A 13,885-nucleotide genomic window follows, 5' to 3' on the forward strand; every position below is an offset into this window, starting at 1 on the left:
TATGCTTCTCCAAGTGGGCAATCCAGTCAACAATCTCAACAAGCAAGTCAAGTTAATGTTAAAGATGTAAATGTTGATCTTGAAGAATTAATGTATTGTATGTACGATAAGGCAATGGCTGGAAAGGAAGTTATGGTGACCAAATCTGAGATAGATAAATATTTAGAGGATGAATGTGAGCAGCATCACAAGGACAAGATGTTTGATATCTTGAGTTGGTGGAAAGTTAATTCAAATAGATATCCAGTTCTCTCTTCGATAGCACGAGAGGTGTTGGTTATGTCAGTTTCTACTGTTGCATCTGAGTCAGTATTTAGCACTGAGGGTCGTGTATTAGATCCATTTCATAGCTCCCTCACTCCTAAGATGATGGAGACTTTTATTTGTACACAAGATTGGATTCGGGCTACACATGAACCATTCATGATTGAGGACAGTTTGGAAGAGATAGCAGAGCTTGAGTCAAGTAAAGTTTTTGCTTTAGTTTCAATTAATAGTTATTATGTTGTCTTTATTGGATTTAGGATTGTATTTTGAATTTAACCATTATTTATATGACCCATTTTTTGTAGAATTTGTGTCTTCGACAATGGGAAATACTACTCGTATTCATCTTGATGATCGAAGGTTTTGTAGCATTTAATTGAGGTTTGATTTCTTTAACAGTTTTGTTATTGTAGGCAATGAAAAAAAAATGATTTAATTTTTATAAACTTCTAACATTTAATTTTTATTTGGGCAGAAATTGGGAGATCTACTCATATTGACTTAATGTTGGTTTCCGCTTTCCACTCATGGAGTTGTATTTGCACAATTTCTTTTGTTGTTTTCCATTGGGACTTATTTAGTTATTTAGTTGTTTTATTATGGACTTTTATTTTTATTTCATTTCAGACTTTTATTTGTATCAAATTTTAATGATTGTTAGTAGTGGTCAATGTATATGTATGAATGTTTAATTTTTATTTGGATTTGTATTGTTTATGTTTACAATTTAATTTAGGAAAAAATTAAAAAAAAAAGGTTTTATCCAAAAAAAACCCCTCAAACCATTTTGGTTTCGGTTTGGGAATTTTTCTGAACCCAAAAACCAGTTCAGTTTAGAAAAACCGGTAAACCGCTTTTGAACACCCCTACCAGCCACACATGGTAGATCGAGAAACTCCGGCTATTAATTCCTTTTTTTTTTTAAAAAATTTTTCTTTTAGTTTCTCAGTTTAAGTTTTCAGTGCAAGTAAAAATGACTATTATGCCCTTTTTTCGTTAAATTTAATGAACAATTTTTTATTTTGGGTTATAAAGTTGTATTTTGAAACTTTTTGGATGGAAAGTGTCTTTAGACCAAAACCTGGGTGGGAAAATGTAGTTTACTTTATAAAGGAAAAATAAACTCAGTCGGTGCGGTCGTTAAATAAATATTGACAGCGTAATGCGTAGTTCTGTAGGCAGAATTAATTATTTACAGCCAAGAGTTGGCAAGTGACGGGCATGTGACTTGATCACTCTTCTAATTTCTAGAGGCAGAGCCTCAGCATCTCGTCGTGAATTTCCAAGTAGAATGCTTAGTTTCATCAGTGTATACCTAGACGATGATATGAAAACGATACTTAAAGATAAAATAATATCAAGCGGGAGGTGGAGGTGCAGGTGGAGTTGGTGGTGGAGGTGGGCAGTTTTGATTATTGGAGCGGTGATCGGAACACAATTAGCGTACGGTGGCGGCAATGCTTTTACTTCCAAAGGTGAAGACGTTCTGGTATCTCGCATAGCTTTTGGATCCTGTGCTAACCAAAGCGCTCCTCAGGTTTGTTCTCTTTGGACTTATAGTATTTATTTTACTTTCGAATTTGTCCTTATCTGTTTAGCTTGGTTGTATTACATGTACTTGTACTTGAACGCAGCCAATATGGAATGCAATTATCAAATTTGATCCACAAGTTTTCATTTGGCTGGGGGACAATATTTACGGAGACATTAGACGCGCTTTTAAACTACTTGGAAAAGAAAGGACAGTTGGCCCTTGGAAGAATGTTCCAAGGTTTGTTCCTGCCTCCCAGGAGGAACTGGAGTCCAGATACAACATAATCAAGAAAAATCCTGATTATTCTCGTCTTCGTAAGACTACTAAGGTGCTTTACATGTAACAGTTTTGGATAATTCTTGTTGACAGTTTTTTTACTGAGTTTACTGACTTGACAGTTGTTATTTTAGGTAATTGGTACATGGGATGACCATGATTACGGACTAAATGATGCCGGCAAAGAATTTCCTGAGAAAGTGCGTAACCAGAGGCTTCTCCTTGATTTCTTAGATGAACCTCAAGATAGTCCACGGTAAGCAATTAATTGTCCCCTATTTATTTACTCGTATTGTATTGTTTTTGTATCGTATGACCTTTGATTAGGATCCCCATTGAGTTATCATGAGTAAAATAGGAGATGATCACGTTTGGTTGTCTATTATTGCTTCCATTAGCTTACTGTGGCTTTGATATTGTAGTCGCAAGCAAGCTGGCGTGTATACTTCATATACATTTGGCCCCGTGGGTAAACAGATCAAGGTAATAAAATAAATACTGACAAATTCAATGTGGGTTTTTTCTTTTCTGTAGAATCTGAATGGTATGTGATTTTGTGATATGTTAAGACTACTTTAATCTAGTTTGAGTAGACCTTGTATTTTCTAACCCAGTTGACTTTTTGATGTCCACCTTAATAAGTACTGGCTTTGCATGTATTCAGTGACGTATATGTGCTTTGCTCTGATTGGGCTAATTAATTTGTTCAGATAATCCTCTTGGACACTAGATACCACAGAGATCCTTTGAATAGTGATGGAAGTATCTTGGGAAGTACACAATGGACATGGTTGAAAAAAGAGTTGAAGGGTCCAGCTTCCGCCATTACCATAATCGGATCTTCTATTCAGGTTTTCAGAAGTTTATTGTACAGCTTTTAAGTTTAGTAGTTACATATTTCGTTGCTGTTATTCTTGTTAGAAGATGTTCCTTGACCCCTGCAGATTGCAGTACCATTATTTCTGCTCATCAATGATTAAAATATTATGGTTCTGTGTGGTTTTCTACCTGTTTTCTCATCTTAAAAAAGTGATTTTCTTATTGAAAAAAAATTATAAAGTGATGAATTTTAGTAATTTAATTATGTGAGATTCATTTGGCTATACACAATCATGTGGTATCTTAAGAATAAGTTGGTATGCCTGGTGATGCTTATTTTTCCTAGGATAACTATGCTTTACATGTTGTTTAGATTTATTTAAAAGGTTATGCGAGCTTTGTTATATGTTTTACTTTGCAACTATGTGATTACCTTTCCCCCAATTCAGGTTGTATCAAATCTTTCTGCTACTATTGGCCCATTGTTCTATATGGAGTCTTGGGGACGTTTTCCAAAGGAGAGGGATCACCTTTTTAATGTAATAGCAGATAGTAAGGTGATTACTACTGATGTGTGCATTTCCAATTAATAGCAGATAGTTCCTGGATGGCCCTCCTTATTTTATTTATATGTTCATTTGCTTGTCTGTGTGTCTTCCTCTGTTCTGTTCTGGAAAGTTGAAGGAAGCTTTGCAGATATCAATATCTATGATACCGTTCTCTGTTTCCTTGTGCAGAGAGATGGAGTCTTCTTTATCAGTGGAGATGTTCATTTTGGAGAAATTACACGGTATGATTGTGCTGTTGAATATCCATTATACGACGTTACCTCAAGTGGGCTTACACAAGCTGTTGAAAAGGTTGTCCCACCACCATTACATTTCATGGTTAGATTTCTGGCATGGTTGACACCAAACACAATGAGAGTTATGGACCGACATTGCAGACACAGATCATGCACATATGGTATGTTGTCATGTTCAGTTTATTTTGAAAATCTTTTGGTGAGAAGATTGCATGAGATCTTTACACTTTATATCTTGTTTGTGGATTTTTTACAGGCCTTCCAAATTTTGGAACCATTGAAATAGACTGGAATGCCACTCCAGTGGCCCTGAAAATTGTAGTCCGGGACATAAATGGATTTCCTGTGACAGGTGTAGATATGTCATTATCAGAACTTCAAGCGAAAACTGTAAATTCTGATGCCAGTATCAAAGTGGGAGAACAGAGGAGGCATTGTTCTCTCGAAGTTAATCTTCCATGGATTGTCAGACACCGCCTGGTTATTTTTTTCTATTGTTGTATAGCTGGTACGTTGTATCAAACGCCAATCAGCAATTTGTTGCATCCATTGCGCATGATATATGAGTATTGACTGAATTCTTTTTGTATGATATATGATATCTGATATATGATCAGCTTAAGTGTAAATAATTTTTTCCCTGATTGTGATTTGTCATTCAATTTTGCAGTTTTGCTTCTTGCTTTGGTGGGACTCATTATTGCAGTCATATCACTGATCAGGCTAGGCCTCTGCAAATACAAGCTTGACTGACTCTATGATTGATCACTGTGTCACCTTTTAGTGCACAGCTTTTCACCACTGCAAAACCATGTTAACTTACTGATCAATTCTGCAGGATAACCTCAAATTCTGTGGAGGGTTCATTCTGTAGATATAATATCCTAACTCAAATTTATATCATCTGAAATATAGCAGTTATGGAGCCTCAAGAGTTAGCTTTGAAATGTAATGGAATCTTCACTCCAAGAAAATAGACGAATGGGACCTTGTATTTTCAAGCTTTAATTAAGTTAGAAGTAATTTGCACCATCACAACAGATTTTCAATTATCTGTAATTAAGTCATATCTGTCCCTTGCTAGCAACACAAGGTCTTGAGATATAAACCCATGGAGATGATATACTAGGGACATCATACGTAAAGGTGTACGCAATTTGTTTAAAATTAAACTGTTATACTATGCCCCTGCATGAAAAAGAAATAGAACTTATTAATTATATACTTCTAGAAACTAATTCAGAAGGGATAATTTGTATTTTTTCTGAGAGAATCTATTGTAGTTCAGGAATTAACAAATGAATTTCTGCTGGAAACTCCTTGTTAGCTTAGTTTTTGATAGGGCAAAATCTTGTATTGAAGGATGCGAAGAGCTAGATTAGGTTGGATGGCGTTAGTTCACTTATTCGGCTGGCTGTAGGATGGAAAAATTCGCTTGAGATTTTGTCTTTTCATTCCAGGGTTTATTCTCTCAAATCCAGTGACAAGTACATTCCTAATCCGACAAACAAGCAACAGATGGCAGCCTGCCTTGGACACTTCTTCCACGCTCACTAAGAAGGCATAGATCAGTTCGATTGGCAATCCCAATGAGTCCTCCTCGCGTACTCTATAACCTTAGCTATTTTTGACAGTAAACTTGCCTTGCAGTTCTTTACAGTCAAAGCTAATTAGTTACAATTTGAAAAGTCGATGCTGTCTAAGCTAGGCATATTGCTTAAGCTCATAGTTGCTATTTTCATTTTGGGGAGTGATGATAGTGTTGCTGCAACTAAGCCGCAGTGTCAAAGGAAATGTGGTAATGTCAGCATTCCTTACCCATTTGGCATCGGTGAGCATTGTTGTATAAATGCATGGTTCGAGATCACTTGCCAGAATCACATCCCCGTTTTACAAGTTTACCAGATGAAGGTTTTGAATATATCAGTTTCTCAGATACGAGTTGCAAATAATCGGAAGTTCACAGACTGTAATCCTGATAAGGAAAGTTGGACGAATCGACATATAGAGCTACTTATTAAACGAGATCTCAATCCTTTCTTCTTCCCCCACACCTCTAACAAGTTGGTAGCTGTTGGCTGTGACATCTATTCCTTCATCACCGAGGCAAATGAGGAAAATCATGAAACCGGATGTCTCTCCCTATGTAAGGGTCCAATATCAGAGTCAGCTGCCCGTTTTTGCTCAGGCTTTCATTGTTGCCAGACCCCTCTGACCAGAAACTTTAGGTCCTTCCGAGTGCAAATATTGAATGTCAGTTCTGTATCCAGTGAAATAGGTGGTCTACGTGCTTATTCTAGTGCTTTCCTTGCTGAGGCTGAGCATTACTTCTCTAGTTACTATCCGATGGATCACGAGATACCGGTAAGACTGAGTTGGGTTGTGGGGAAAAACTCGTGCAAAGAAAATCTTGAGCAAAGAAACTTCACCAACAGTAGTTATGCATGCGGCAGAAATACTGAATGCGTTGACCATGACATGGGATATCTATGTCGATGCAGTAGAGGTTATAGAGGGAACCCTTATCTTCTCAATGGCTGCAAAGGTAGCTTCAACTTCTTCTATTGCCTATTATGCTGTTATTTGCTCAAAAAAGAACTCATGGCCTTAGCATCTATCTGCCTCTTTTTTAATGTTTATCTAATGGTCAATCTATCTCTTTAGATATAGATGAATGCAGAACATCAACGAAGTTGTGCCCCAAGGGAGCAGTGTGCAAGAACATGCCGGGGAATTTTTCTTGCATTTGCCCAACTGGCTATCATCCCGATGCCACCAGAGAAAATGGTTGCGTACGTGATAGACCACAAGTTCCCCTGGCTACAATTGTCTCTCTAGGTATATTCTCATGTCAATTGGTTCCAACCAACTAGGATCATAATTCTTGGTTTAATTAGAATTCTTTTGGTACCACTCAACAAATTATGCTCAATATAATATGATAGGTAAGTATTTCACAGGTTGACAAGTAAGCTTTCAGCAGAGAAAATTAATTTAATGGAGAAGTACGTTTTGGTACAGCACTAGCTAACTTGTTTATTACATCTACCACTATGAGTTTTGCAGGCATCGTCTTTGGCACAAGTTTAGTCGTTATCCTGATATCAACAATCTTGTGTGGCTGGAGGCTTAGGAAGCGAAGGCAAGCAAAGGCCAGAGAATTGTTCTTCAAGCGAAATGGTGGCTTCTTGTTACAACAACAGATTGCTTCACAGAAAGGCGCAATTGGGAAAACTAAAATATTTGTCACAGAAGAGCTGGAAAGAGCAACAGACAACTTCAATGCAAGCCGGATTCATGGAAATGGAGGCTTTGGTTCAGTTTATAAAGGAATGCTAGCAGATGGTCGAATAGTAGGCATAAAAAGGGCTCACGTTGTGAATGAAAACCAAGTTTCGCAATTCATCAACGAAGTGGTTATTCTTTCACAGATAAATCACAGAAACATAGTGAAGCTGCTAGGCTCTTGTCTTGAGACTGAAGTTCCTCTACTGATATTTGAATTTGTGAGTAATGGTACTCTCTCATACCACTTGCATGATGAGGGTCATGTGTCATCTCTTTCTTGGGAAAGCCGATTCAGAATCGCCTTGGATATTGCTGGTGCACTTGCTTATTTGCACAGTGCTGCCTATACATCTATTTTTCACCGAGATGTCAAGTCAACCAACATTTTATTGGATGAAAATTATAGAGCTATTGTCGCTGACTTTGGAATTTCACGGTCAATACCAACTGATAGAACTCACCTAACCAGAGAAGTACATGGGACATTCGGTTATTTAGATCCAGAGTATTTCCAGTCTAACCAATTCACAGAGAAGAGTGATGTTTACAGTTTTGGAGTAGTTCTAGTAGAGTTGTTAACAGGTGAGAAAGCAGTTTCTAGCATTAAATTTGAGGAAGAAAAGAACTTGGTGATGAATTTTATATCAGCAGTGAAAGAGAATCGCCTATTCCAAATATTAGAGGCTCGTGTTGCTATGGAAGCAAAAAAAGATGAGGTCTCGGAATTTGCAAAGCTTGCGAGGAGATGTCTAAAATTGAATGGGAAGAAAAGGCCAACCATGAAAGAAGTTGTAATTGAGCTCGAGAAACTGAGAACTTAGTGGTTCTTGAGTCCTGATCAATTTTCAATTGCTATTTTGATGATGCAGCTACGATGTTATATTTTAGAGCTATAAGTCACAGACATACTAACCCATATCACACACTAAAGAAAGAAGATTCAATGAGATCTTCACATTTTATATCTTGTTTGTGGAATTTATATGGGCTTCCAAATTTTGGAGCATAGCCTAGGATGCAACTCCAGAAGCTCTGAAAATTGAATTGCCGGACACAACGAATTTCCTGTGACAGGCGTAGGTATTTCGTTATCGAAACTTCAAGCACAAACTATAATTTCATTCTGTTGATGTAATACTCCGAATCAAATATAATCTGAAATAGCATTTTTGGAGTCTCAAGAGTGCTTTTGAGATGTAATCGAGTGTTACTCCAACGAAATAGAAGAACATAACCTCTTTCCTTAAGATCGTATATAAGAAGTAATTTGCACCATCACAACAAATTTTCAATTCCTGCAAATAAATTACATGCATCCGTGCTAGCAACGAGTCTTAAGAAATAAATCCTTTGGAGATGATCTTGCTGGCGATTGTTGATAGAGCTGTGTATGTAATTTGTTATGATTCAACAGTTATACTCTGTCACTATCCCATAAAAGAGAAAAAAAACTAATCAAATCTTATTTGGAAAATAATTTTAAAGAGGAAGGTCGAGGGGATGATAAAAAGGGAAAAAGGCATGATAGATGGTTTGAGATCACTTGCCGGAATCAGACTCCCATCTTGCAAGCTTACCGGCTAAAGGTTTTGAATATATCTTCTTCCCATACAAGACTTGCATATATTTGAGTTATATCAACTGTAATACCAAAGAAAATTTGATAGAACAGCATATAAAACCAATTATGGGAGGAGATTTCAATCCCTTCAGCTTCACTTACACTAACAAATTGGTAGCTCTGGGTTGTGACATCTTTTTTACATTACAAGCTCATCCGACGAAAATTATACAGCCGGGTGTCTTTCCCTCTGCGGGGAGCTGATACCAGGAGCATTCACTTCTTTGTGCTCCGGCTTTCATTCCTGTCAGACTCTTCTCACCGTAAATTTGAAGTCTGTTTTTCTGCGGATATTGAACATCAGTGCTGGAGCCCAAACATCATGGAAACCTGATCATTGTCCTCGTGTTTTTCTTTTCGGATGATGTGGAGATTCCAATGAGACTGAGTTGGGTTGTGGGGAAAAACTCATGCAAAGAAAATCTTGAGCAAAGGAACTTCAGCAACAGTAGTTATGCGTGCAGCACCAATGCTGACTGCATTGATGGCGGCCACGGATATCTTTGTCAATGCAGTCGAGGATATTGAAGGAATCCTTATTTTCCCAATGGCTGCACAGGTACGTAGCTTCTCATCAAAGTAAGACACAGCTCCCACTTGATAAGAAACATAAAACGGATAGGCTCTTTGTTTGGTGCCGTNTGCATTGATGGCGGCCACGGATATCTTTGTCAATGCAGTCGAGGATATTGAAGGAATCCTTATTTTCCCAATGGCTGCACAGGTACGTAGCTTCTCATCAAAGTAAGACACAGCTCCCACTTGATAAGAAACATAAAACGGATAGGCTCTTTGTTTGGTGCCGTCTAATTAGTAATGATCAAATTATTATTTCAGATATAGACGAGTGCAGAACATCTACCACTTTGTGCGCAGAGGGAGCAGAGTGCAAGAATACACCAGGGAGTTCTTCTTGTAGTTGCCCAAGGAGGTACCATGGTGATGGCACCCGAGAAAATGGTTGCACCCTTGATGAACCAAGACTATCATCTGCTACAGCTGTCTTTCTAGGTATATCTATTGTCCCCTAGTTTCATGAATGTTACTCAACAGAATCATGCCCCATTTCATTGGTTTAGAAGTATACTTCATCGAGTAAAATTTAATTGAGGACATTCAGGTCAAGCTGATATATTGATGATCTGCCACTATGAGTTTTGCAGGTTTAGTCTTTGGCATAAGTTCAGTAGTTATCCTGATATTAGGAATCTTGTGTGCTTGGAGGCTTAGGAAGCGAAGGCAAGCAAAGGTAAGATAAATTTCTTCAAGCGAAATGGTGGCCTGTTGTTACAACAACAAATTGCTTCACAGAAAGGCGCAATTGGGAAAACTAAAATTGTGGTTATGGAAGAGCTGGACAGAGCAACAGACAACTTCAATGCAAGTCGGATTCATGGAAATGGAGGCTGTGGTTCAGTTTATAAAGGAATTCTAGTAGGCATTAAAAAGGCCTGCGTTGTGAATGAAAACCAAGTTGCTCAATTTATCAACGAAGTGGTTATTCTTTCTCAGATAAACCATAGAAACATAGTGAAGTTGTTGGGTTGTTGTCTAGAGACGGAAGTTCCTTTACTGGTTTTTGAATTAGTGAGTAATAGAACACTTCCCACCACCTCCATGATGAGGTACATGTGTCATCTCTGTCTTGGGGAAGTCGCTTCAGAATTGCCATGGGTATTGCTGGTGCGCTTACTTATTTGCACTATGCTGCCTATACATCTATTTTTCATCGAGATGCCAAGTCAACCAACATATTATTTGGTGAAAATTACAGAGCCATAGTAGCTGACTTTGGACTTTCAAAGTCGATACCGATTGATAGAAGTCATTTAACCACGCAGGTGCGTGTAACATTCGGTTATTTAGATCCAGAGTACTTCCAGTCTAACCAGTTTATAGAGAAGAATGAGTTTATAATTTTGGAGTAGTTTTGGTGGAACTCGAACTGTTGAAAAGGCAGTTTCTAGCTTTAAATTTGAGGAAGAAAAGAATTTAATATCAACAGTGAAAGAGAATCGGCTATTTCAAATATTAGAGAATCGTGTTGCCATGGAAGCAAAAGATGAGGTCTTGGAGTTTGCAAAGCTTGCAAGGAGATAGTCTAAAATTGAACGGGAAGAAATGGCCAACAATGAAAGAAGTTTTAAAAAGGAAAAACCACTCTGAAAGCGGTCAATCCACTGATATTATACATCTCTTGTATTATTTGTTAGAGGGTAAGTCACGAAATGGACTTGACGTGTGGGTTGAATTGAATTGGACCATCCTTTGCAGCACTGAATGGAAATGGGCAAAGCCCATTACCGGATGCAATGCTCGTTAGACTTGTCAAAAACGCGTTGATTTGGAATTGCAAAAGTCAAAGTCTGCATCGTCGTCTTCTTTGAAATATTGTTGGTTTGGTATTCAATAATCTTTAACACGCAATAGTTTATTATTTTAAATGGAAGACAAATCAAATCAGAGCCGAAAACCACTATTTTGATCACTCCTTTCTTTATCTCTCCTGTCTGTATTCTGTATTATCCTCTATTTCTATCCTGATAGAGAGAGAAAAGTAGAGTTGAGTTTTGCTTGGGGTGAAGGCATGGAGATAATTTCTCCTTGTAAATTGATCTTCTGTATCTTGATTGTTGTTGATGTATTAGTTGTAATTCAAGGGCAACAACCATACGTAAACAACAAGCAGTTGGCTTGTGACGACTCGAGCAATAACAATATAACCAGAGGTTTTGTTTGCAACAGAGTTGGATCTTCATGTCAATCCTATCTCACTTTCAGATCAAATCCTCCCTACAACTCAGCTGTGAGCATAGCTTATCTTTTGTCTGCCCAACCAGACTCAATTGTCTCCATCAACCAGCTAGCCTCCGCCACCGCCACCATCCCCACCAATGACCAGGTGATAATTCCAGTCAACTGCTCTTGTTCCGGAAGCACTCAATCCTCTTACTACCAGCATAATGCCACCTACAAGATTATAACCACTGGGGAGACTTATTTCTCTGTGTCCAATAACACCTACCAAGGACTCACCACTTGCCAAGCAATGATGGCTCAAAATACTTATGGTGAAAAAAATATCACTGAGGGTAATAATTTGACAGTTCCAATTAGATGTGCATGTCCATCAACCAACCAGACAGCTTCAGGTGTCAAGTATTTGCTCAACTTCTTGATCACATGGGGTGATTCCATTTCTGCAATTGCAGAAACTTTCAAAGTGGATGAGAAAAGCATCCTTGATGCAAATGAGCTGTCATCAGGTCAAAATATATATCCATTTACCACTATTCTAGTTCCCCTTAAAACTGAACCCACCAAGATTGAGTCACCCGTGGCCTCTCCTCCTCCGGCCCCTTCTCCACAAACACCAAGCAACCCTCCTGATGAATCATCCAAGAAATGGGTATTTGTAGGTGTTGGAATCGGAGTTGGTTTGCTGCTGCTTATTGCCCTCTTGGCATTTCTATTTTGCTTCTTCCGTCGCAAGTCTAAGAAGCCAAAGTCCAAGCCAGTCTCTGGTTCAGGACCTAAGATGGTTTCAGAGACTACAGATTACACATCTCTCCCTGAAAACAGCAAATCATGGTCTACTTCTGTCTCCACGCAAGGGTTTCGAAGCGCTGTTGAGTCCTTGACCATCTATAAGTTTCAAGATTTGGCAACTGCCACTGGGAATTTCAGCGAAGAAAATAGAATCAAGGGCTCCGTTTACAAGGGATCTTTCAAGGGTGATGATGCTGCTGTTAAGATGATGAAAGGAGATGTCTCAAGCGAGATAAACATATTGAAGAAGATCAACCACAGCAACATTATAAGGCTTTCTGGTTTCTGTGTACATCAGGGCAATACCTACCTTGTTTACGAGAGTGCAGACAATGGTTCTCTCGATGATTGGCTCCATTCCAAGTACCAAACTGCTTCTGCTACTCTGGATTGGAAGAAGCGAGTTCAGATTGCTTATGACGTAGCGAATGCCCTCAACTACCTCCACAAATATACCAATCCCCCTTATATCCACAAGAATTTGAAGAGCAGTAACATTCTCTTAGATACCAACTTCAGAGCCAAAATTGCTAATTTCGGTTTGGCAAGAAGTGTGGACGACGAAGAACAGGGTGGAATGCAATTGACAAGGCATGTGGTTGGCACTCATGGCTATATGGCTCCAGAGTATATAGAAAATGGAGTGATCACATCTAAACTAGATGTATTCGCTTTTGGGGTTGTCATATTGGAGCTCTTATCTGGAAGGGAGGCTTTAACAGGAGATAAAAATAGCGGAGAAGAAATGCTTTCTGTATCCATAAACAAGGTGCTTGAAGGAGACAACGTGAGAGAGAAACTCAGAGGTTTCATGGATCCTTCTTTGAGGAATGAATACCCCTNCTCCACAAATATACCAATCCCCCTTATATCCACAAGAATTTGAAGAGCAGTAACATTCTCTTAGATACCAACTTCAGAGCCAAAATTGCTAATTTCGGTTTGGCAAGAAGTGTGGACGACCAAGAACAGGGTGGAATGCAATTGACAAGGCATGTGGTTGGCACTCATGGCTATATGGCTCCAGAGTACATAGAAAATGGAGTGATCACATCTAAACTAGATGTATTCGCTTTTGGGGTTGTCATATTGGAGCTCTTATCTGGAAGGGAGGCTTTAACAGGAGATAAAAATAGCGGAGAAGAAATGCTTTCTGTATCCATAAACAAGGTGCTTGAAGGAGACAACGTGAGAGAGAAACTAAGAGGTTTCATGGATCCTTCTTTGAGGAATGAATACCCCTTAGATTTGGCCTTCTCCGTGGCTCAGCTAGCTAAAAACTGTGTGGCTCATGATCTAAATGCTCGTCCATCCATGGTTGAAGTTTTCATCAATCTGTCCAAGATTTTATCATCACTGTCAGATTGGGATCCATCTGATGAGCTAGATCGCTCCAAGTCAGTGGGCAGTGGCAGGTAGAGACTAGAGAGTATAAATTCAATTTTAATAGTAAGATTATAGGATGCTTCTATACAATAATAGTGCTTCTTGTAATTGCTGTTGGTGACTACCTCACCATCACGAGAAGCCTCCTGCAAATTTTCTGTGTAATATAGAATTCCCATTTTCCACACGGATGAATTGTCAAATAAATTTGCTAAATGTCCCATTTTCCCATTTTACCTTGTCATCTAAAATTCTCATGATCAGAATTCAGGCCTCAAATACTAATATTTGAGAAAATATTTGTAAAATGTTGAATGGCAATTCAAAAGTTAATTCTGTC

The 13,885-nt window shown here is 38.5% G+C and overlaps 4 protein-coding genes and 1 pseudogene across 7 annotated transcripts; all 5 read left to right on the forward strand.

Annotated features, from left to right (window-relative positions):
- Positions 1-1,489: 1,489 nt before the first annotated feature.
- On the forward strand, positions 1,490-5,265 carry LOC116128605. Its single transcript, XM_031414353.1, has 9 exons — positions 1,490-1,804; positions 1,902-2,129; positions 2,212-2,333; positions 2,500-2,560; positions 2,788-2,928; positions 3,346-3,453; positions 3,634-3,862; positions 3,958-4,209; positions 4,372-5,265. Exons 1-9 carry the CDS (start codon positions 1,559-1,561, stop codon positions 4,452-4,454), a joined length of 1,470 nt encoding a protein of 489 aa, XP_031270213.1. The 5' UTR covers positions 1,490-1,558; the 3' UTR covers positions 4,455-5,265.
- Positions 5,266-5,335: 70 nt separating this feature from the next.
- On the forward strand, positions 5,336-6,016 carry LOC116128495 (wall-associated receptor kinase-like 1). The gene is made up of 2 exons (XM_031414209.1): positions 5,336-5,954; positions 6,002-6,016. The coding sequence occupies exons 1-2, from the start codon at positions 5,394-5,396 to the stop codon at positions 6,014-6,016; spliced, it is 576 nt and encodes a 191-aa protein (XP_031270069.1). The 5' UTR covers positions 5,336-5,393.
- A 26-nt stretch (positions 6,017-6,042) lies between these two features.
- On the forward strand, positions 6,043-8,135 carry LOC116128527 (wall-associated receptor kinase-like 9). Its single transcript, XM_031414239.1, has 3 exons — positions 6,043-6,246; positions 6,366-6,539; positions 6,768-8,135. The coding sequence occupies exons 1-3, from the start codon at positions 6,048-6,050 to the stop codon at positions 7,808-7,810; spliced, it is 1,416 nt and encodes a 471-aa protein (XP_031270099.1). The 5' UTR covers positions 6,043-6,047; the 3' UTR covers positions 7,811-8,135.
- A 346-nt stretch (positions 8,136-8,481) lies between these two features.
- LOC116128496 lies at positions 8,482-10,538 on the forward strand (annotated as a pseudogene).
- A 503-nt stretch (positions 10,539-11,041) lies between these two features.
- Positions 11,042-13,803, forward strand: LOC116128525 (protein LYK5-like). Of its 4 annotated transcripts, none has more exons than XM_031414235.1 (2): positions 11,042-12,665; positions 13,067-13,803. In XM_031414235.1, exons 1-2 carry the CDS (start codon positions 11,198-11,200, stop codon positions 13,576-13,578), a joined length of 1,980 nt encoding a protein of 659 aa, XP_031270095.1. In that variant the 5' UTR covers positions 11,042-11,197; the 3' UTR covers positions 13,579-13,803. The 4 variants fall into 4 exon arrangements, with proteins under 4 accessions (XP_031270095.1, XP_031270098.1, XP_031270097.1 ...); XM_031414238.1 differs by having other exon boundaries at positions 11,043-12,893; positions 13,283-13,801; XM_031414237.1 differs by having other exon boundaries at positions 11,044-12,987; positions 13,389-13,799.
- Positions 13,804-13,885: the final 82 nt, after the last annotated feature.

This window comes from Pistacia vera, unplaced genomic scaffold (assembly GCF_008641045.1).
Source record: "Pistacia vera cultivar Batoury unplaced genomic scaffold, PisVer_v2 Contig200, whole genome shotgun sequence".
Lineage (NCBI taxonomy): Eukaryota > Viridiplantae > Streptophyta > Magnoliopsida > Sapindales > Anacardiaceae > Pistacia > Pistacia vera.

Bases quoted from the DNA above. Each gene is read 5' to 3' on its own strand.
- LOC116128605 (XM_031414353.1), top strand. From the start codon at position 1,559: ATGCTTAGTTTCATCAGTGTATACCTAGACGATGATATGAAAACGATA. The intron at 3,454-3,633 runs GTGATTACTACT...TTCCTTGTGCAG, and splicing joins ATGTAATAGCAGATAGTAAG to AGAGATGGAGTCTTCTTTAT. The intron at 4,210-4,371 runs GTACGTTGTATC...TCAATTTTGCAG, and splicing joins TTTCTATTGTTGTATAGCTG to TTTTGCTTCTTGCTTTGGTG.
- LOC116128495 (XM_031414209.1), top strand. From the start codon at position 5,394: ATGCTGTCTAAGCTAGGCATATTGCTTAAGCTCATAGTTGCTATTTTC.
- LOC116128527 (XM_031414239.1), top strand. From the start codon at position 6,048: ATGGATCACGAGATACCGGTAAGACTGAGTTGGGTTGTGGGGAAAAAC. The intron at 6,247-6,365 runs GTAGCTTCAACT...CTATCTCTTTAG, and splicing joins TCTTCTCAATGGCTGCAAAG to ATATAGATGAATGCAGAACA. The intron at 6,540-6,767 runs GTATATTCTCAT...TGAGTTTTGCAG, and splicing joins GGCTACAATTGTCTCTCTAG to GCATCGTCTTTGGCACAAGT.
- LOC116128525 (XM_031414238.1), top strand. From the start codon at position 11,198: ATGGAGATAATTTCTCCTTGTAAATTGATCTTCTGTATCTTGATTGTT. The intron at 12,894-13,282 runs GCGGAGAAGAAA...AGGCTTTAACAG, and splicing joins TTTAACAGGAGATAAAAATA to GAGATAAAAATAGCGGAGAA.